This window comes from Staurois parvus, unplaced genomic scaffold, assembly GCF_062004578.1.
Source record: "Staurois parvus isolate SC_StPar_1 unplaced genomic scaffold, SC_StPar_1.0 ptg000031l, whole genome shotgun sequence".
Lineage (NCBI taxonomy): Eukaryota > Metazoa > Chordata > Amphibia > Anura > Ranidae > Staurois > Staurois parvus.
The window spans coordinates 9,601,496-9,619,080 of NW_028317827.1; the positions used below are offsets into that span (position 1 = coordinate 9,601,496).

Genomic DNA, 17,585 nt, shown 5'->3' on the forward strand with positions numbered 1-17,585 from the left:
GAGTGGTAGTCTTTAAGGGGTTGAATAATTGTGGCAATGAAGAAACCACATAAGAACCATTTACTACTGTATTACATAAACAATTGATGTCATTTTAGTTGCATTTGGGTAGTTACAACGTCCTTGTAGGATTTGATTCTGAATACAATTCCAAATGTACACTATAGTCCCTAAACCCCTTTACAGCATTGGGGGTTGAATAATTTTGGACACAACTGTATGTTTTGTACAGCCTCTTTGGCCTTTTTAGATGTTTTTTTTCTTTTTAGGAGCTCCTCTCTAACATATCACTATTGTCTTCCCTCTAGATTTTTTGGAGGTCTGGTCATGGATGTCAAGAGGAAAGCTCCTTTTTTCTGGAGCGACTTCAGGGATTCATTCAGTTTGCAATGTTTAGCTTCATTCCTGTTCCTTTACTGTGCATGCATGTCCCCTGTCATCACATTCGGAGGTCTTCTTGGAGAGGCAACTGAAGGCCGTATAGTAGGTGTTGTACATAATCATAATCATGGCATGCAGTAGCCACACATATTGTATGAACTATGCTGAACATTGAACACATACTTTTACTTTGTCTAGAGTGCAATAGAGTCTCTATTTGGAGCCTCAATGACAGGAATAGCCTTTTCCTTGTTCGGGGGACAACCTCTTACTATTCTGGGAAGCACGGGACCAGTGCTGGTGTTTGAGAAGATACTGTTCAAATTTTGCAAGTAAGTACATTGTGAGTACATTGATTTTTAGGGGAGATTACATTTTATTGATCACACCATGTTCTCCATGTCCAAACCATTGAAAACGTAACTCCATTCAAATTTCTCTACAAGGGTATGTATACATACTATTGGTTCAACAATGTTTCTTAATTAAATGGATTCAGTATAACTGCACAATATCACTTATATTAAAGCTTCCCCTGTTGGTATTATACTTACCTGTCCCCAATCCAGTGAGATATTGCCCATGAAGACATAGAGCCGCTTGTCTTCTGATTCCAGTCTGTGCTTGCATTGTGCACTCTCCATTCAATCCAATGAAGATTTCGTACTCTACCAGATTCTATATACCGTATAAGAATTGGCCAGATGTACTACACAATTCCAGGATAAAAAATAAAGTCCTGGGAAGGCCTGTCATGCCCTGTGTGTGTATTTACACTCTAATTTTTTTAGCGTGTTTGAAAACTGGTCTCTAGGACTTGGCTATATGTGTATCACCTTATTAGCCAACTGCAAAGTCTATCAGTAAATCTGTCCTATAAATGCTTTTCTTTATACAGGGAGTATGGACTGTCGTATCTCTCATTAAGGGCAAGCATAGGTCTGTGGACGGCCTTCATGTGCATTGTCCTGGTTGCCACCGACGCAAGTTCCCTGGTGTGTTACATTACACGGTTTACTGAGGAAGCGTTTGCGGCACTCATCTGCATCATTTTCATTTACGAGGCCTTAGAGAAGCTGTTTCAACTAGGTGAGAAACATCCAATCAACATGAATAATAATTTGGAACTTCTAACACAGTATTCGTAAGTACAGTCTCCTTTTCCTATTAGTTATGAATTCCAGAAAGGGAGATAATTAGAAACCTGTAGAGTAAACCTCTCACTAGTTTCCAGTTCCTTAGATTACTGATTGATTGAGTCCTAAAAGTTGGAGTTGTGAAAGCCTTGCAGATTTTTTAGTTGTACTAAATTGAATTAATCAGTAAAAATGCTGGTAAAATTCCAGCATTTCCATTATTGTAGAATCAGTGAAGTGTGGTTAATTTCCAGTAGTACAGTAGTATATCCAAAAATGAAGGTTCAAGTTCCTTTAATCCTATGTGTTGCAGTAATTTTTGTTTCATGGATTAATATAACATGCGTTAACACACAGTAGTTTCTGCTTTCAGTGCCACTCAGAGTAGCGCCAAACACACAAAAGTACAGGGACAGGGAAAGCATTTGCGTCACATTCTCATGCTGTGCATTTTTGCATACGGCATTAAAAAAAGAGTCATATACATGTTTTTATGCCGCTGGATTGCTTTGGAGGCTCATTCAAAATTAATAAACTACCTTAAAGTTCGTTGGGGCAAAATAAAAAAAACACCTTTTTGCTATACATGCCAGCAGAGTACAATAGTGCTGTAGGAGTGATTTCACTATCAACACTGACTGTGTTGATGGGGGAAATCAAGCAATTTTCTTTCCTTCAACCTGTGGTGGAAGGTAAGAAATTTGTATAATCTATGGGCTGCCATAGTCTTGTAGTGGGTGGACAACACACAGCATTTTTGTGGACTGAGGGGTTGATTTACTAAAGGCAAATAGACTGTGCACTTTGCAAAGTGCAATTGCACTCTGCAAGTGCAGTTGCTCCAGAGCTTAGTAAATGAGGTAAAACTTCCCTTTGCCAAGAATACCCAATCACATGCAAAGAAAATTAAAAAATGCATTTTTGCTTGCACATGATTGGATGATGGAAGCCAGCAGAGCTTCTGCTCATTTACTAAGGAGCAACTGCACTTGCAGAGTACAATTGCACTTTGAAAAATGCACAGTCTAATTGCCTTTAGCAGATCAACTCCTGAGTGTTTTCAGATCTGCCCAAACTACTCAGACCCACCTACTCTCTCATCTACAAAGCATAAAGACAAACCATTCTGTAGTCCCAAGATAAGAACAAAGAAGTTAATTTTTAAGGTTTTCATATACTTTATGTTAATGAATGTGAGGTAAGATACCTCAACAGCCAGCAAAGATCTCAAGGTGGCCAAAGATCTTAAGTGGGCTTCCAAAGATCTCAAGAGGGCCAAAATGTAATGCATTTTAACACACTCCCATGACTCTCTTTCTGGTATATTTATTTGTGATTAGAAGATGACTGTGTAAACTGTTTTAGAATAGATATGAGCCTTGTAATAGCCATCTTATTATTGCCTGAAACATAATTTATTGTAGAGAGAAAACAATTAATATAGTTTCTTGTTAATGTAGAGAGATACATTTTGTGTGGTTTAACTGATTTTGACAAACCCTAAAAATTCTGAAACAATTTGTGCCCATTGATTCGCCATTGGTCCAAAGTGTGAAACACAAAATTAACCGCTTCCTGACCGTCTTATAGCAGAACTACTGTTACAGGGCGGCAGGGCTGCACAAAATCACGTATATAAACGTGATTTTATATTTTCAGGTAGGGGGCATATGCAAAGCCATTGGCGGCTACAGCTGTCGATCACCGAAGTTTCCCCGCCGGCACCTGGTGATCACCAAGGAACAATGATGGGGGAGAGTTCTGTATTTAAACATACAGATCTCTCCCCTGTCAGCACCAGCCCGCTGCATAGCAGAACAATACAAAGCAGCCTGCTTACACAGTAAAACCGCACACAGCACATAATGTGAAACACGCATAGCACACAGTTTAATCGCCCCATATGTTAACCCCTTCCTGTCCAGTATCATTAGTACAGTGTCAATGCTTTTTATTAGCACTGATCACTGTATTATTGTCACTGGGGATGTCAGTGACAGTGAGTTCCCCCCAATGTTAGCATGCCCACCACAGTCTTGCAGTCCCGCTCTAAGTCGCTGATCGCCGCCATTACTAGTATAAAAGAGTGTACAGGCAAGGAGAAGCATTTACAACAGGAGAGACCAACTTTCCCCATCTTCTCTTTGATGCAACTCTGTTCCTCTGTGGTTCTAATCCTGTGGTGAGAGAGCATGGGGAATGGGTGGTCTTTAAAGTTACTTTTCCCATGCTTGTCAAAATATATTCCATACATCTAGAGATATAGACTACTGAAGCTATAGAAAAATCTCAACGTTAAGGGCAACACTAGATATTCCTTGAGGGCTTCAATGTAGAACCTGAGGGGTGAGTATCAGTGGGTAGGATTTTTACTTTCAAGAGAAACTGTCACTTTGTCATGAACAGCCAAAGCAATAGAGCCTCTTTGAGGTAGATTTCTACTGTGCTCAGGTTAAAATACCAAGGCATGTCACAATCCGGTGCCTCAGTGTTGCATGGCTGCTTTTTAGCTGCTTCATAGATTAAAGATAAGATGACCTATACATCATCCCATATACATCAGAAAGCATTAACTGGTCCAAACATTAGCTTTTATGAAATGAGAACAAATAAACTGTATTCAGCACACATTTTTATTATACATCATAATAATAGTATGAGGAAGTTAATGTTTTACTCTTGTTGGTTAATTGATACTATCTCCCAAAGATCTTGTCTTGATCTTGTATTATTTAGGTGCAGCTGTATCGAGCCCAGTAAGCCTAGCAATGGTACCTTAACATATTGGGAGAAACATAATATTACAGCATCAGAGATATCGTGGAGTAACCTAACTGTCTCTGTAAGTGAGCACTTTTTAGAAATTTCTTTATATAAAGACATTGTACTGAACCGGAACATTTTTGTGTAAATACTGTAGAAACCAGTTTTGTTCTTGTAATATAATTTTAAAATGGCAGACTGAGTGGTCACTGAACTTAAAGTGACAAATAAACTGGTGCAGCACTTCCATAGTTAGTCTGGTTGAAAAAAAGACACATTGTCCATCTAGTTCAACCATCAACCATAAATTAACATAATAAAATGATACAATAGTACTCTTAAAACCATTCCACATTACCAAAAACCTAAAATGCTAATAAACTCTATTTTCTAAAAAATGGATTAACACATTATTTTAAAGTGCATCCATAAATTCCAGTCCGCATATATTTTCACATGCGTGTATCTATAAGGTGCTTCTAAAATACTTCCCTATAAAATGCTCCTTCTAAACCAGTGCCTCACTCCAATTCAGAAAGTGCTTGTGCATCAAACTCCTTTCACTGCATGCCTTTGCAAGCATTACTCTCCAAATATTGTGTGACCCCTTATGAGATAAGAAGGTCTCAAGAGCTTATATGCTGACTCCAAAGGGTCCTCTGTGGGATGTACATCTGAGTACTACTCCTCCACTCCACCAGCTCTGAGCAGTTACACCATAAAAAGCAAACCTCCAATAGTATAATACCTCTTTCTTTCATTTCAAAACCAACAATTGCTCACTTACATTAAAAACAATGAAGATCAGACTTTGTATTTTCTATTGGCACCTTTACTTCACATTCAAATATGGCCGCGTGTTCCACAACAGTGGAAGTGTCGTCCCCGGAAGTGGCATAGCAAGGGTAGCTCCGCCATATCCCCTGAACCTGTCATACTAACAAAACACATTGGGCGGAGCCACGCTTGCAACATCATTTCTAGTGATGTCACGTTTGTTGTGGTGGATTGCAATTTAATGCAAGTTCACTTACAGCGCTGCACCAGTGTATTTGTTATATTTGCACTATTGTCCCCTGACGGATTATAGGAGGGTGCCTAGCAGCTTGTTTAAAAAGTCTAGAGTAGTAGTCATAACAATGCAGAACAATGCTTGGGAACTCAGCAATGGGGAAACAGCAGCTGCAGGGAGACCACAAGCAACACTGGTGACTAGTCCTTTTCCTTATGTTTTCCATTTTCAGGCACCGCTTTCACAGTTCTTGTCCTCTTTAACTAAATTCATGTATGATTTCAAATTGTTTAACTATCTCTGTAAGTGAGCATTTTTTAGGAATTTCTTGATATAAAGAAATTGTACTGAACCTTGTTAGCACATTTTTATGTAAATATAAACCAGTTTTCTTTTTGTAAAAGAATTTGAAAATGGCAGACTGAGTGGTCACTGAAGTAATGTGACAAATAAACTAGTGCAGCACTTACATAGTCTGGTTGAAAAAAGACACATGTCCATCTAGTTCAACCATTAACTTTATATTAACTTAATAAAATGATACACTAGTGCTCTTAAAATCATTTTACCAAAACGATACACTAGTGCTCTTAAAATCACATTACCAAAAACGCTAAAGCATAGGGAAAGGGACTAGTCAACACTGGTTGACTAGTTGGACCCAGTGCTCTAAAGTAATAATCACTCAGTAAAATAGTTTGTCTGACAATTCCCCCCCCCCCATATTTCTCTGCAATACATGTCTGTGGGAAGAAAAGTCAAAGACAGGGAGGCCATACATGATTCTTTTTTTATTTTGTGCAACCAACTGGCTGAACAAACAAGAATGAGCCAATTCCAACAATCACACATTTTATGTGGATGGAGGAACCCTTCCCACTGTTCTTTTGTATTCTGCCAGTGGAGAGCATCCCTGCCAGCAGAATACAATGATCAGGTCTACAGCTGGCAGCACTCATCCTTCGGTAAAACCTGACAGGCTGGTTGAACACAAGTCTTTTGATAGTTCTACTTGTGTTCAACCAGCTTGCCCATACATGGATCAAAATCCAACTGGTCCCTACTGAGCCAGCCAGATTCTGATCCATGTATGGTCAGCTTAAAGTTCAAATAAAGGCAAAACTTTTTGTTTAGTTTTGGACAGAGTGGAGATGGATTAGATCCCCTGTCTGCACCCCCATTAAGAAGACCACCCTCTCTCTTTGTCCTGTTTACCATTATCATTGAAACTGAAAGTAAAAGAAAATGCCACATTTTGGGTTGTCCCCGGGAAAGTAATAGAAGGGAAATTTTCCAATGGAGACACTAGTTCTGGTGACCTGAGGGTCCCCAAGGAATTGCCTTAATTTGCAGGGATTTCCTCTCACTTCCTGTTTTGACTATGGGATAGAAAGTGAAGGTAAATCTCCCCAGTGAAACACAGATGGTAAAAAATAAACTGACAGGGGTTATAACCCTCCTTTACTCTATCCAAAATGAAAAAAAAAATGTTCTGCCTACAGGTCTACTTTAATACTATGGTAATAAATGTTTGTGGTACAGTGTCTGACTATATATCTATTTCTGTGACTTCAGTTGGGTGTTAAAACAGAACAATGCAGTACAGCCAATGAGCCTTGAGAGTGACTTGCTTTGTCAAATAAAATTAAAACCAAACCAATGAAATAGGTTTCTGCAGGAGCCATCACAAAACAAAGAGGATTTCTGCTGATGTGTGACAGATGGCTTTGCCAAGATATTCTAAAATGTATCTAAAAGCTTGTATTTCCTCTAAAACATTTGCATCCAGCTGTTCAGGATACATACTGAAATCTAACAGCTTTTCTTTCAGTTGCAAGGCTTATCATAAGCTCTGCTTCCCTTTTATTGCTAGGGTGTAATCAGCATATCATTACAGTTGTAGGAGTAAATCTGAAATTCTGAGTCATCTGTTTACTCTCTCTCTCTCTACATTGTAGCTGTGTTGTATAGTTCCAGTCTGATTGAAATTCTATTTTAAAAATAAGCCTCATATTGTATTCAGCAGTAAAACTGCAGCAAGAGCAGGCCAGACTACCTGTCTTAAAGGAGAACTCTACTTTAGTATGGAAATAAATAGTAAATAAAGAAAAATTGCATATACAATTGCTACACAAGTCATAATGTAATTGTTAATAAAAAATACCTTTCCTTTTCAATCTGCAGCACTGTAGTTTTCTGTAAAATGCAATGCAAAATGGCAAACTGGAGGCCTTTTGTACACAGATGGTGTAGAGAACACCCCCAGAAATGTTTTTCCAACTAGAGTGATTGGCTTACTGATTTTCCCAGATGTTTGCAGTAAGATATCAGCTGGATTTTTGTCATCCCCTGCAACAAACATGTAATTATTGATGAGATACTCACAAAGAGAATGTAAGTTGGAAGGTGAGATTGTAATCATTTACTGAGAGTAGCAACAAGTAATCAAGCCAACGCATGTCGGGGGAACAAAGATTCCCTCTTCCACAGGGCTATTAGACAAACATAAGTGTAAAAAAACTTATATATAGACAAATATGAATATGTAGAAATAGAAAAGCGACTGCTGAAAATATAATTTACGTAATTGTTTGCAAACACATCTTGTAAAAGAATAAAGCAAACTAGACGTAAAAACATGCATGTACAATATATACTGTATATTTTACATAGTACTTGAAAAACTAAAAAAATATCAGAACAACAAAAAAAAGATAAGTACAACAATAAAATAGCTAATTAAGCTTGTTTAAAAACTAGCATCCTAAAATGTAATGTGTATCCACTGATGTATTTAAAAAGACATAAAAACATAGTTAGAAGATTCACAATACATTTTAGGATGCTGGCTTTTAAACAAGCTTAATTATCTATTTTATTGTTGTACTTATCTTTTTTAGTTCCTCAAGTAAAATATATATACATATCTGTTTTTACATTCAGTTTTCATATGCTTTATTCTTTTACAAGATGTTTTTTCAAACATTTATGTAAATTATATTTTCAGCTGTTACTTTTCCATTTCTACATATGCATATTTTTCTATATATATGATTTTGTACACTGTTATGTTTGTCTAATAGCACTGAGGAAGGGGAATCTCTATTCCCCCGAAATGCATTGGCTTGATTACTTGTTGCTACTCTCAATAAATGCTTACAAACTCACCTTTCAACTTGCATTCACTGGAACTTTACCTATTTACTTGCAAATACATTGCAGAAACAACTTCAAGGCCATACCTAGAGGTAGCAGCCCAAGCCCCCAAAAAAGGGCTCACTGCCACCTTGATTTTCAGTTGGGAAAAAATCATTAGAAGAGAATTCTTCCAACCTGTCCCCATCATCACCTACTCATTGATCAATGACTGATTGAGTCAGTCCAGCGCAATCTTCAACCCTAAAAAGCTACATTCCTGAGAGGAAGTGAAGAGAAATCTTCCCAGTAAGACAGCAAAAAAAAAAAAAGACACTTTAATTCTTCCCTTCTCTATCCAAAAGAAAATAATGGACATTATTTCACATGACTGCATGTCTGTGTATACAGTGAAGGAAATAGGTATTTGATCCCCTGCTGATTCTGAATGTTTGCCCACTCACAAAGAAATGATCAGTCTAAAAATCGAATGGTAGGTGTTTTGCAACACTGAGAGACAGAATAGCAACACAAAAATCTATCATTTAGCAGGATTTCTGGCTACCAGGTATCTTTCATACAGGTAACAAGCTGAGATTAGAAGCAGTCTCTTAAAGGGAGTGCTGATAATCTCATTTTGTTACCTGTATAAAAGATACTTGTTCACAGGAGAAATCAAACAATCAGATTTCAAATTCTCCACCATGGCAAAGACCAAAGAGCTGTCCAAGCATGTCAGGAACAAGATTGTAGACCTACACAAGGCTGGACTGGGATATCAAACTATCATCAGGCAGCTTGGTGAGAAGCTGACAACAGTTGATGCAATCATTCGCAAATGGAAGAAACACAAAACAGCTGTCAGTCTCCCTAGGTCTGGTGCACTATGCAAGATCTCACCTTGTGGATCATGAGAACAGTGAGGAATCATCCCAGAACGTGAGGATTCATCCCAGCACGTGAGAATCTTGTCATTGATCTCCAGGCAGCTGGGACCACAGTCAACAAGAAAACAATTGGTAATACACTACGCTGACAAGGATTGAAGTCCTGCAGTGCCCGCAAGGTCCCTTTGCTCAAGAAAGCATATGTCCAGGCCCGGCTGAAGTTTGCCACTGAACATGTTGTGGTCAGATGAGACCAAAATCGAGCTCTTTGACATCAACTCAACTCGTCATGTTTGGAGGAGGAGGAATGCTGCCTATGACCCCAAGAACACCATCCCAACTGTAAAACATGGTGGTGGAAACATTCTGCTTTGGGGGTGTTTTTCTGCTAAGGGGATAACTGCACCGCATCAATAGAGACAATAGGGACAATAGACGGGGCAATGTACCGTCAAATCTTGGGTGAGAACCTTCTTCCCTCAGCCAGGGCATTGCAAATGGGTTGTGGATGGGTGTTCCAGCATGACAATGACCCAAAACACACGGCCAAGACAACAAAGAAGTGGCTCAAGAAGAAGCACATTAAGGTCCTGGAGTGGCCTAGCCAGTCTCTAGACTTTAATCTGATTGAAAATCTGTGGAGGGAGCTGAAAGTTTGAGTTGCCAAACGTCAGCCACCAAACCTTAATGACTTGGAGAGGATCTGCCAAAAGGAGTGGGCCAAAATTCCTCCTGAGATGTGTGCAAACCTGATGGCCAACTATGGGAAATGTCTGACCTCTGTGATTGCCAACAAGGGATCTGCCGCAAAGTACTAAGTCATGTTTTTGAAGGGGATCAAATACTTTTTTCCCTCATGAACATGCAAATCAGTGCATAATTTGTTAAACATGCATTTCCTTTGAATTTTTTGTTGCTATTCTGTCTCTCAGTGTTACAATACACCTACCATTTGATTTTTAGACTGATCATTTCTTTGTGAGTGGGCAAACATTTAAAATCAGTAGGGGATCAAATACTTATTTCTTTCTTCAGGTCACGTTTTAAGTAAAACAATACTTATATATGAAAAGATCAGTTTCAGTATTTCTTATGTTGTATTTTTTTCCACCAGGCATGCCATCATTTTAAAGGAGAGTTTGTGGGTAGAGCCTGTGGACATGAAGGTCCCTATGTACCTGATGTTCTGTTCTGGTCCATCATCCTATTCTTTGCAACTGTCACAATGTCCTCAACTCTGAAACAATTCAAAACCAGCCGTTACTTTCCTACAAAGGTAACAGTTTTATTGTTCTAAATATATATATATATATATATATATATATATATATCAGATAGATTGTTTTGGTCAATAAAATATATTTTTTGCTGTTTTTAACAATCACAAAGCATGTTATACCATAGCGTTACAATCAGGGGGGGACTGACCATTTGGAAACTCGGGCACTGCCCGAGGGCCCAGGGTCAGTAGGGGGCCCCATGAGATGCCCCTGGTACCTTTTTCATAGGCTTTTTTGAGTTTGGGCAAGGACACAGGGGCCCCATGATCCCCTATTGCCCGGGGGCCCGGTGAGTTGTCAGTCCACCCCTGGTTACAATGATATATCTAGCAGTAGTTAGTAAGATTCACCTGAACTTGTTCTTTAATTTTGAATACATTAAAGCCAAGTCTGTTTTTATTGGTGTCAGGAAAATACTCCAGCATTTATATCTACACTGATAGCACCAACACCTTTGTCTAATTACCATGGAAAAGCAGATGTTATTGTCGAAGGATAGGAACTGTGAAAATTGTGCAACCACCCTATTCTAGTTACATTATCCTATTCTCGGTGTCAGGAAAGCTTAATAGGTAGTGCTCCTCTAAGTGCTTAAACTCAATGTAATATAATGCACTTTCCAAAACCAATTATTGTGCTAACCCATATAATCCATGTCAAAAACATGCATTTATATAAGCATAAGTATCTTGTGAACATCAAATGTGCGTTTATACAAACAAATATCTTGTGGACACATCATAAATCATCTTATGTGCCCATAGAGTGTGCAGAAAAAACAGATCCAGCAAAAGTCCCAATATATAAATTGTGAATCACGCAGAAACTCAGTGAAACAGCAGTGTATTCCAGAAACACTCAGTGAATCAACAATGTTGTGATTCCATTCACATGAAAAATAACACACCACTTCACCCAGGTGCAGTTATAGCTGTACCTTCACCAATTTTAGTGGACCTCATTGTTAAACAAGTCAGCTACAGTTTTACAAAACAGGTCGCCCAGATCTTAATCATGTATTGGGTCCGCCTTTTAATGCAGCTTGAGAGCTCATACAATTACAAGGGAACATAAAAAGACTTAATATTGCTCACTGGTTGTTTATTAAAACACACCTTAAATATTCCACTCACATTTATATATTGTAACAGTACAAAACTCTGTAACTGTGGAATTCGTCAAGAAAAGGACACAGGGTTTCCACATTTGCTGAGTGCAGGACTAAGGAGCTTATATTTTGAGTGGAGAAAAGTGCTTTTGCAGCTTTCTCCAGGTTTTGGTATTCCTGGATAAGGCTTCGTAGTTTGGAGATTCCATAGTGTCGTGGGAGGGACAGAATCTCCAAGCCTGTATCCAGGTATTGTGAAGCTCCAGCAGAATGTGTGCTCAGGCCTTATAGTGCAGGTTTGGGAATAACTCAGGGCTCCACCCAGAAGAGACAGGAGGGTCTCTCATCCAGGAGTCACCAGGAATCCAAGCCCTCTCATGGACCAAGAGAGGAGCTGTGTGCATTAGAGTAAGAGACTGATAAAGGCCTGAGGACTAAGGCCAGAAGAGCTGTGTGCTTTAGAGTAAAGCTGGGTACATTGAAAAACCTGTGATTTGGGTGACCAGCGTAAAGAGTAGAGGTACTGCGATTAAAGTTGAGTGAGAACTTAAGACCCAGGTGAGCTAGCATTTTTCATTTGTATCTTTTGTGGAGAAGAACCCCTGGGTGGGAAACCTTGTTTTATGGACTTCCCATTTTACTGTTAATACTTCACTAAACAAGACATCTACCACTGAGCTGAACATCCCTCATGTCACAATATGGATACATATGCTTTTTCACAATGTAATCTTGAGTCCACAATAGGTACCAGGCTGAAACACTCCTCAGTATCGCTGGCCCACCCAGCATGATGAGGTCAATAGACAATGCTCTGTGACGCATTGCATCCCTCCAGACTTTCTCAAAGGTAGGATGTAGTACAGACGGATCATGCGTTAACAGGATGGCCAGGAGTTACCAAGGAAACTAGTACAAAATAACAATGACACATCACTATGCTCGGAACTACAGACTGGCAAGACACATATATAAATAAAAACACATCATTCATGGGTTGAAATAGTTTTAAATAACACATCATTTTTTATGAGGGCTTTAGGAGATGAATACAGTGATTTTAAGATTGGTAGTATGTGTGATATGTTTTTTATATATACATGTTTAAGGGAACACAGGAAAGTGCGTCATATGTAGAGATTCTACTGGTGGCTGTGCCCTGCAAGAGAGAAAATGTTCCAGGGATGGTGAATATAAAAAATATCTTTTTCAGGGTATTTTTTTTATAGGTATCCTGTTATATAATTTTTTATGCTTTAACTGTATAGTGTATCTCAAGTTATGTTGGGTTAACATGATGATGTTGGAAGAATTTGGAAATGCTATGAAAATAGGGTTCACTTGCTTCACCAGCTGTCAGTTGGATAACTACTGCTGGCCTGTTCCATTGGTTCACTTCTGCACCGTATTTGTATCTTGTGGAAATGCTATAAAGGAGGTAGAATAAAAAGTGAAAACCATTTGGTATTAGGTATCCACTATGAAACAATAAGCAGTAGTTATCTATTATATGTATGTTTACAGCCTGTAACTCTTATAACCTTTCTTTTCTGTTGTGCAGGTGCGTTCCATAATCAGTGACTTTGCCGTGTTCCTTACTATAATGGTTATGGTAGCAATAGATTATTGTCTTGGAATTCCATCCCCAAAGCTTCAGGTTCCAAGTGATTTCAAGGTAACAAAAAGTAAAGCCAATTGTCGTGGTATCTTCAGAGAAGTTATATTGCCAATGATAAAAATCATCATGCTTGGATTTACTATGGTGGTCATCAATACAATATTTCCCATGATTGCTTGCAAGTTGAAGGCAACATTGACTTCTTATATCTTTTAAAACCTTCAATGTTGAGCTATACTCGGCACAATTCTATGTCATGTCTAATTGAAGTGGGTATTCAAAAGTCAAATGATCAATTTAATAAAGAGAAACCTCATGATGACCTAGAGCTGAACTCCAGACAAACAGTCCTGAGATTTATGCAGCTCCATCACAGAGCACAGCCATGTCTGGCAGGGTAGAAGACTTAATTTTCCTCTGCTGCAGTTAAATAACAATTGAAAACAAGAACGTCCTGTGCTCAGTGCATGCAGAATAAGAAAATGACATCTTCAAATAAACTAAATATGAATATAATATGTACGTAATATAACTCCACAATAGGTGCGCTATCCTAAAAAATAAATATCAAAAAGTCCATATATGTATATAGTAAGAAGACACAGAATATTGGGACTTTATATACCCCTCCAATGGTCAAACATGCATGTTACAGCTTTTTATTCCAATAATTTAAAAGCATAGGGGTTGATTTACTAAAGGCAAATAGACTGTGTGCTCTGCAAGAGCAGTTGCTCCAGAGCTTAGTAAATAAGCAAAAGCTCTGATAACTTCCATCATCCAATCATGTGTGAGCAAAAATGCTGTTTTTTTTTATTTTCCTGGCCCCTGATTGGGTATTCTTTGCAAAGTGAAGCTTTGCTTCATTTAGTAAGCTCTGGAGCAACTGCACTTTGCAAACAGCACAGTCTATTTGCCTTTAGTAAATCAACCCCTTAGTTTCCATTAAAAACATTGGTAAAGTAGGACATTGATTCTGTCACTTATCTCCCACATACAGTGATAGAGGGACGGTATCACTTAAGTCCTTTAGATATCATACATTGTAGGTCGACGTGTTTCACAGGGTGGCCTGCTTCCTCAGGACCTTAGATCTCAGAAATATGGATATAATAATCACTAAAATAATATAAAAAAAATATATGTAAAAATTAGACCATTCCAAAAATTAAATACAATAACTCTCACTAAGTAACTAATCACAGAGGAAGGAAGAAAGAGAGAGAAAAAAAGGGGGGATATAATAAAATTATATGTGTTTATAACAATTATTAAACTATATATACATATGTGTCCATATGTACCTTGTACAGTCCAGATTCAATAGCACTTAATATATATGTCAATAGGAAAGGTATTCAATAAAGTCCACCAAGGTCAAAGAAAGTCTCACGTTAAAATCTGTTATTAACAGTCACAATCCAGTGCAAATCCCAATAGGAGCCAGTGTTGTGAGGATATCCATGTCACAAGGATAAACACATTTCTTACTAGAAAGACTGGATCTCAGACAAGCAAGATCATGTGAGCTCAGCTGACACATGGTCATACACCATAACACATGACTTCAATGAGTGAGACTCCTATACCAACATCACATATAATCTATGGCTTCCCTTATCGCTCAGCATCACATATGGTTGCTGTGCACGAGACAGCTAAACACTCCTCCACCAGATTCCGCATGTCCAAACTTAGACTTTAACCCTTTTTTTTCTAATGGCAGCATACAACAATGGAGGTAATTGGAGAATTTCTGTTGGGGTATCATTCAAAACGAATGACACCGTATCACACCAACACTTGATTTGGCCAATAGGGTTTATATGTACTTTAAGGCCTTATAATATTTCTCTTGAATATGTTTTTTGAAGTTTGGTTTCCATTTGATTTTTTATGGTAATTATTGATATTTAAGAGGGTACAAATAAAGCCTGTTAAAGAATGTTAATTTTCCATAAGGATCTCTGTGTAAACTATTTGGGAGTTCAATGGTGAAGACAGTGGAACTAGCCCACAAATTCCTTATGGTATATATGACCCTGGATGACATAGTTCCAAAAATATCTTCATAAAATGATCATAAAGCTGCCATGTATCTCATCCTTCCTATATCATTACTTATTGTCTTTCTTTTTAGCCTACAAGAGATGATCGTGGCTGGTTCGTTAACCCGTTAGGACCAAATCCTTGGTGGACAGTGCTTGCTGCTGTCATTCCATCTCTGCTCTGTACCATTCTGATCTTTATGGACCAACAAATTACAGCTGTCATTATTAACAGGAAAGAACACAAGTTAAAGGTATGAGATAATGAATGGCCAGCTTGCAAGAGCCTGATTTCTAAAGCTGCAGTAACACAATATGGACATTTTCTGCAAGTTCCTGCCAGAAATCCAGTAACTTCTTATGGACTGAACAGCAATCTCAAGCAATAAAATAAGCTTTCATAGCTGTCTAAATTTCAAAATACTACCTCCCAATGTGCAGATGAAGAGAGGTGGAGGTATTTGTGTTGTTGTTTGAAGCTCAAATCAGAAGAGTAATCTAGGGTTCTAGGGTGACAATGCTGCTCGTCTGTAGATACAATACAGTGAGTGAGTACTGTCAACCTAGCATGTATTGAGCCTAGTACACATGATTAGAAAATCGTATGAAAAATACTGCTTTTGAAGAGATCATATCATGATCGATTGTACACAGCTTTCATCCAAAATTATTTGAAGGCACAAGCATGAAACGTTTTCTTGTACAATAACAAATCGTATGATTTTAATTTACTTAGTACAGTTTTTGTCTGAAAATACAATACAAATACATTCAGGGCTGCCATCAGGGGGGACCACCGGTACTTCTATAGGGGGCCTGAGCACCCAGGGGGGACAGCAGGAGGATCAGTGGGGCAGGGGAGGGAGCACCCTCCAGCAGCTTTAAAGCAGATTTCTCCCCCTCTCCCTCCCTCCGGCTTTCAGCTGCTGGAGAGAGAGAGACGCACGTGGCCGGATTGAGCGGGTGGGTTTGAAGTGGCGGGATGTATGCTGAGACAGGATGCTCGGAGCAATAGGCGCATTTTTAGACAAATATTTGGTAGGCTATACAGGGGCCCAGAATTTCAAGTAGCAGCCTTGAATACATCACTTCCGAATTTTCTTTCTGGTGTACAAGAATTTTCATAACTTTATTAACCTCTTCACTTTCAATAAGAGATTAGCATGCAAAAGATAATGGATGATCATTCATCCAATATTCTTGTGTACAGGACTTTACTGGCAGGATCATGGGTTAAAAGTAAGTGGCCTCAATAACAAATGGAGCCACTACATCTAAGGGTAGGCAAACTGCATGTATATACTGTATATACAATATATATATATTTGTTTTAGGGTTTATGTACGCTTTCGCACACACAAATAGGTTGACAGATGGATACATAAACCATTTTTTAAAAATAAATTTAGAAACATCAAATAGGTAGGGCAGTTAACCTAAATTATTTATATTCTTTGTTTCTGCAGAAAGGCTGTGGCTACCATCTTGATCTTCTGATGGTTGGTATCATGCTTGGCGTGTGCTCGGTGATGGGTCTGCCCTGGTTTGTTGCTGCAACTGTCCTCTCTATCACTCATGTAAACAGTCTCAAGCTGGAGTCAGAGTGTTCGGCTCCAGGAGAACAGCCTAAATTTTTAGGGATCCGCGAACAAAGGGTTACGGGACTCATGATTTTTGTACTCATGGGGTCCTCTGTATTTATGACAAGAGTTCTTCAGGTATGTAAACAGCTTCAACAGGCCCATGAAATAAAGCATTGTCGGGGACAATATTGTCTGAATCAATAAATGTTTTTGTCCATGGAAACTAGTGAAATGTTTTTTCTTTTACTGAATGGAAAAAATAAAGTGGAAAATTGACCATTCCAGTGAGCAAGTGGAGCATATCTCCAAAGTGCCCCCCCTTCCCAATGCCCCCCCCCCGCCTTATGTATCCATATGTCAAACATTAAACAAGTCTCCAGAAATACCTTAAAAAGGATCGGTCATATGACTGCTCTAGACTTTTTTCTCCTCTCTCTCCTGCATTGGATAGGGAGTGGTGGCAAACAACTTCTTCTTTCTAGAAAGTAATACATTGAGCAAGGGTCCTGTGATGCCTTGCTCCTCCGGCATAGCACTAGGTTGACAATAAGTATGTGTCAGGCTCTTTACCATGCTCATCACATTAAAAGCTACAGCATATATGTGTCCCTTAATGTGGGTGGTACCCTGTAGG

General features: G+C 38.6%; 1 protein-coding gene across 4 annotated transcripts in view; it reads left to right on the forward strand.

The window, feature by feature from the left end:
* The window catches only part of SLC4A10 (solute carrier family 4 member 10), a 300,201-nt gene that overhangs the window by 250,885 nt on the left and 31,731 nt on the right, over positions 1-17,585 (forward strand). For all 4 annotated transcript variants that reach the window (XM_089660029.1, XM_089660009.1, XM_089660018.1 and 1 more), the window contains exons 12-19: positions 309-483; positions 580-713; positions 1,280-1,525; positions 4,254-4,359; positions 10,429-10,590; positions 13,264-13,377; positions 15,461-15,622; positions 16,835-17,086. In XM_089660029.1, coding sequence (XP_089516155.1) covers positions 309-483; positions 580-713; positions 1,280-1,525; positions 4,254-4,359; positions 10,429-10,590; positions 13,264-13,377; positions 15,461-15,622; positions 16,835-17,086 — 1,351 coding nt within the window. The remainder of the gene's footprint in view (positions 1-308; positions 484-579; positions 714-1,279; positions 1,526-4,253; positions 4,360-10,428; positions 10,591-13,263; positions 13,378-15,460; positions 15,623-16,834; positions 17,087-17,585) is intronic.